Consider the following 3903-nt stretch of genomic DNA (forward strand, 5'->3'; position numbering starts at 1 on the left):
GACATGTTCCATGGAACTGACGGACTTGCATTTATTATGACATCTCTTTTGACCACACCCCCTACTCCTCCCCCTTTCCCTCCTAGTATGTTGTGTGTGAGGGTGTGGCTTTCTTCTCCAGGGACAGAGCCAGTCAGACTGGTTGCTGAAAGTGGATTGGCGACGTTACCAGTTGATGAGATTGTGTTGTTGCTTGATGAAGGAGGAGGAGGTGATGGAGATAGCTTAACCAATGATTGTAACCTAATAATTAATAATAATAAAAGTAGTGATATTTGTGCAAATACATGTAGTATTAGAAATATGTAAGAACAGAGTAGAGTACTAAAAGTATGATGCATCACAAAAGAACAATGATCAATATAATTCATTATTGGTAATGTTTTATTTAATTAGATCTATTTAGTGACAGTAGTGTTGTTGAGCCATATCTTAAACCGAAATAGATTCTAAATATTATATATACTGTACCATGTTTCATTTCAGATGATCAAAGTCATCAACTCATATACCCTTGCCCATACGCCTATGCCGGCAAGGGTAATGATTAGGGCTGGGCGATAGTATCAATAGTTGCACTATCATGATAGTGTACAGCTATCATGATAGTGATACTGTTATTCTAACTATCATGATAGTTGTTATGTGTCATGGAGCATGCGCATAAATGACACTTGACAGCTGTAATCATCTTCTAATCAATAGCAACTTCCACTCTTAGAGTGGTATGACTTGCTAGCACAGCTTGCTTCAAGGTTTTCACTGTCCCTGCTACATTAGCAGCATGTGAAGTGGGACAGTGTTTCTTGCTGAAAATTTGGATTAAATAAATTTAAATTAACTAGTATTATTATGCATGTATAATGTGATTATACAAATTAATAGATGCATTAGCTAAGTATAATGACTACATCCTTAAATAAATCATTGTATTTCCACATATAAACACTATGGCTGAACTATCGTGATATGTTCACTATCGTGATATTAGAATTAGAAAATATCGTGACAGTGATATTACTACTATCGCCCAGGCCTAGTAATGATAAAATTTACAAAGCAATGACAAATGTATTAGTGATGATGTTGATATAAAATAAATGAACTTAAAATATTATCTTTTATATGTACTTTTGACTACATCACATACACATTACAATTAAACTGTAAAAATAGCCGTTTTTAAATTCCTTTTAGCATGAACCAAAACAGAAGCCATAAAACAGCTCAAGTGGGTTTTAGTATGTAAATTTTGGTTGATTTTCTATATTGTACCTACAGTTACATGCAATCAAGTCAAAAGGGATTTATCATGTAGTATTAGACTATATAAACTATTCTAATTTAACGAAGAGACGGCTTTGAGTTTGACTATAACTTCCAATCATGAGCAAAGAAGGGGCAGAAGGGGCAACTGGAGGAGAAGAGCAAGTCAAAGACTTGGGAACTGAACACCAGCAGTATAAGAAGAAGCTTGAGGATGCTGTTAAAGAGGTCAAAGAATTAGAAGCTCAACTCAAGCAGTATGAGGAGGATGCTGCCAAACACATCAAAGACATGGAAACTGAGGATAAAAGCATAAAAGAAGAGATACGTCTCAAGTTACAAGAAAGTAATACTAGATGTCAATGTAAAGTGTATATTGATTCTCCACAATAATGTAGGCATTAAAGAAAAGGAAAGGCTCATAAAAAAGCTAATGGAAAATCTTCAAGCAACAGAAAAAGAGTTGAAGGAAATTAAAGAAAGGCATGAAGACTACGTGAGTAAAGGTATAGCTATAATACATACAAATAACATCATATCAAGCTTCATTATAATAGTGATGGATGATAATGCAAAGAAAAATAGGCAGATTGCCCAATCAGTGAAAAAAACCCAAAATCTACAGGAAAGGCTTGATAAGAAAGAAGCAGAGGTGGAGAAAGCCAAAACACATGCGGTGTACATGAGTAAAGGTATAGCTTGAAACATTATAATGGAAGCGCATCTTGCTTTATTATAATAGAGTTGGATGAAAAAGACAGGCAGATTGCCGTGCTAGTGGACAAAATCACTTCATTACAAGAAGAGATAGAACAACAGATACAAGAGGCAAAAGATAAGTTGGAAAAGAAACAACAAAAATACAGGAAAGAAATAGAGAAGACAAACAAAACTTGTGATCAGAGGGTCAAGGAGTTGCAAGTGCAACATGAGAAAGAAGAGCAACTGATAAAGGATACTGTTCAAAAGATGGTTCAAAAGATGGATGAGATGGGTGGGAATATAGCAAAAATTAGTAAAGATGTCGCTGATTTAGAAAAGAAAATAAAACAAGTGCAACATGAGAAAGAAGAGCAACTGATAAAGGATATTATAGCTCAAAAGATGGATGAGATGGCTGTGAATATAGAAAAAATTTATAAAAATTTAGCTGAATTAGTAAAGAAAATAAACCCCAGCCCTCCACCAATAACAGGAGAAGTAGTTATATACAATGAAAAAATAGAGGAGGCAAACAAAACTTCTGATCCGAGGATCAAGGAGTTGCAAGTGCAACATGACACAGAAATGCTTCAAAAGGTGAATGAGATGGCTGTAAAAATAGCACAATTCAATGAAGTTGTAGCTGATTTACTAAAAATAAAACCCAGCCCTCCACCAATAACAGGAAAAGCAGAGGTAGATTCTAATCGTGCTGGATCTTCTCCTTATATTGTTACAGTAGCTACACTATCAAGTAATACAAACTTAATATTTTGTTATTAATTACAACAATTAGGAGATCCAGGACCATTGAGTGACGCTAATGTTGAACCAAGTTATTTTGATCCGCCAATTGAAGCAACAGGTTTTCAATTTAATTTAATAATATAAATAATAATAATAATAATAATTAAAAAAATAGTAAATAAATAAACATGTGTTTTATTTCAGATGTGAGAGAGATGACTAAAGAAACGACAAGTGATGAAGATGACAAAAAGTGATGAAATGAAGAACTACTATATTATCTATCTTTTGTGTGCCTTTGACCTTATACATTCTAAGCTACTGTACATGTAACATGAGTAGTTAGTGTTGCTTTATATGCTATATTTGAGGCTTTTTTAGTTAGTTATAGTTTGGTTTTTTGTGATTTGAAAATTTTTTATTTTTAGTAAGAACTCTTTAATTTAGATCTCTTTGCCTTGCAGATACTCTAGTCTGAATCTTGAAGAATTGTAAATAAACTCAATATTTAGTGACAGTAGTGTTGTTGAGCCATATCTTAAACCAAAATAGATTCTATATATTATACTGTACCATGTTTCATTTCAGATGATCAAAGTATTAGCATGAACCAAAACAGAAGCCACAAAACAGCTCCAGTGGGTTTTAGTATGTAAATTTTGGTTGATTTTCTATATTGTACCTACAGTTACATTCAATCAAGTCAAAAGGAATTTATAGTATTAGACTATATAAACTATTCTAATTTAACGAAGAGACAACTTTGAGTTTGACTATACCTTCCAATCATGAGCAAAGAAGGGCAGAAGGGCGAGTGGAGGAGAAGAGCAAGTCAAAAACTTAGAAACTGAACTCCAGCAGTATAAGAGGAAGCTTAAGGATGCTGTTAAAGATATCAAAGACTTAGAAACTAAACTCAAGCAGTATGCGGAGGATGCTACTAAGCATGCCAAAGATTTAGAAATTAAGGAGCTTGGTGATGACAGAACGAGACACCTACGGTGCATGGCCTCGCCCCTATAGCTGCTATGGTGCATGCCCGCACTTCAATAACTGTTTGATTATCAGCATGAAGAGAGTCTGCTCAACACTAGCTTCCTACAGTTGCACTTGCTCTTGAATACCTGCAGAAGTAGCAGCACTGCAGCACATACATGCAAGCAGCTCCAGCCCCTCCCATGCATGTAG

At 34.6% G+C, this 3903-nt stretch overlaps 1 protein-coding gene and 1 long non-coding RNA gene across 2 annotated transcripts in view; both read left to right on the plus strand.

Annotated features, from left to right (window-relative positions):
* The first annotated feature begins 1299 nt into the window (after window positions 1–1299).
* Window positions 1300–3903, plus strand: part of LOC105314853 (myosin-11-like) — a 3409-nt gene continuing 805 nt past the window's right edge. Inside the window, exon 1 of the mRNA XM_020004002.1 lies at window positions 1300–1612. Coding sequence (XP_019859561.1) covers window positions 1387–1612 — 226 coding nt within the window. The 5' untranslated portion in view covers window positions 1300–1386. The remainder of the gene's footprint in view (window positions 1613–3903) is intronic.
* On the plus strand, window positions 2697–3538 carry LOC109587783 (uncharacterized). The gene is made up of 4 exons (XR_002187792.1): window positions 2697–2722; window positions 2765–2833; window positions 2920–3353; window positions 3404–3538. It is a non-coding gene; the product is annotated as an uncharacterized LOC109587783 (long non-coding RNA).

This window comes from Amphimedon queenslandica, unplaced genomic scaffold (genome assembly GCF_000090795.2).
Source record: "Amphimedon queenslandica unplaced genomic scaffold, v1.1 AMPQUscaffold_12448, whole genome shotgun sequence".
In the NCBI taxonomy this organism is placed as follows: domain Eukaryota; kingdom Metazoa; phylum Porifera; class Demospongiae; order Haplosclerida; family Niphatidae; genus Amphimedon; species Amphimedon queenslandica.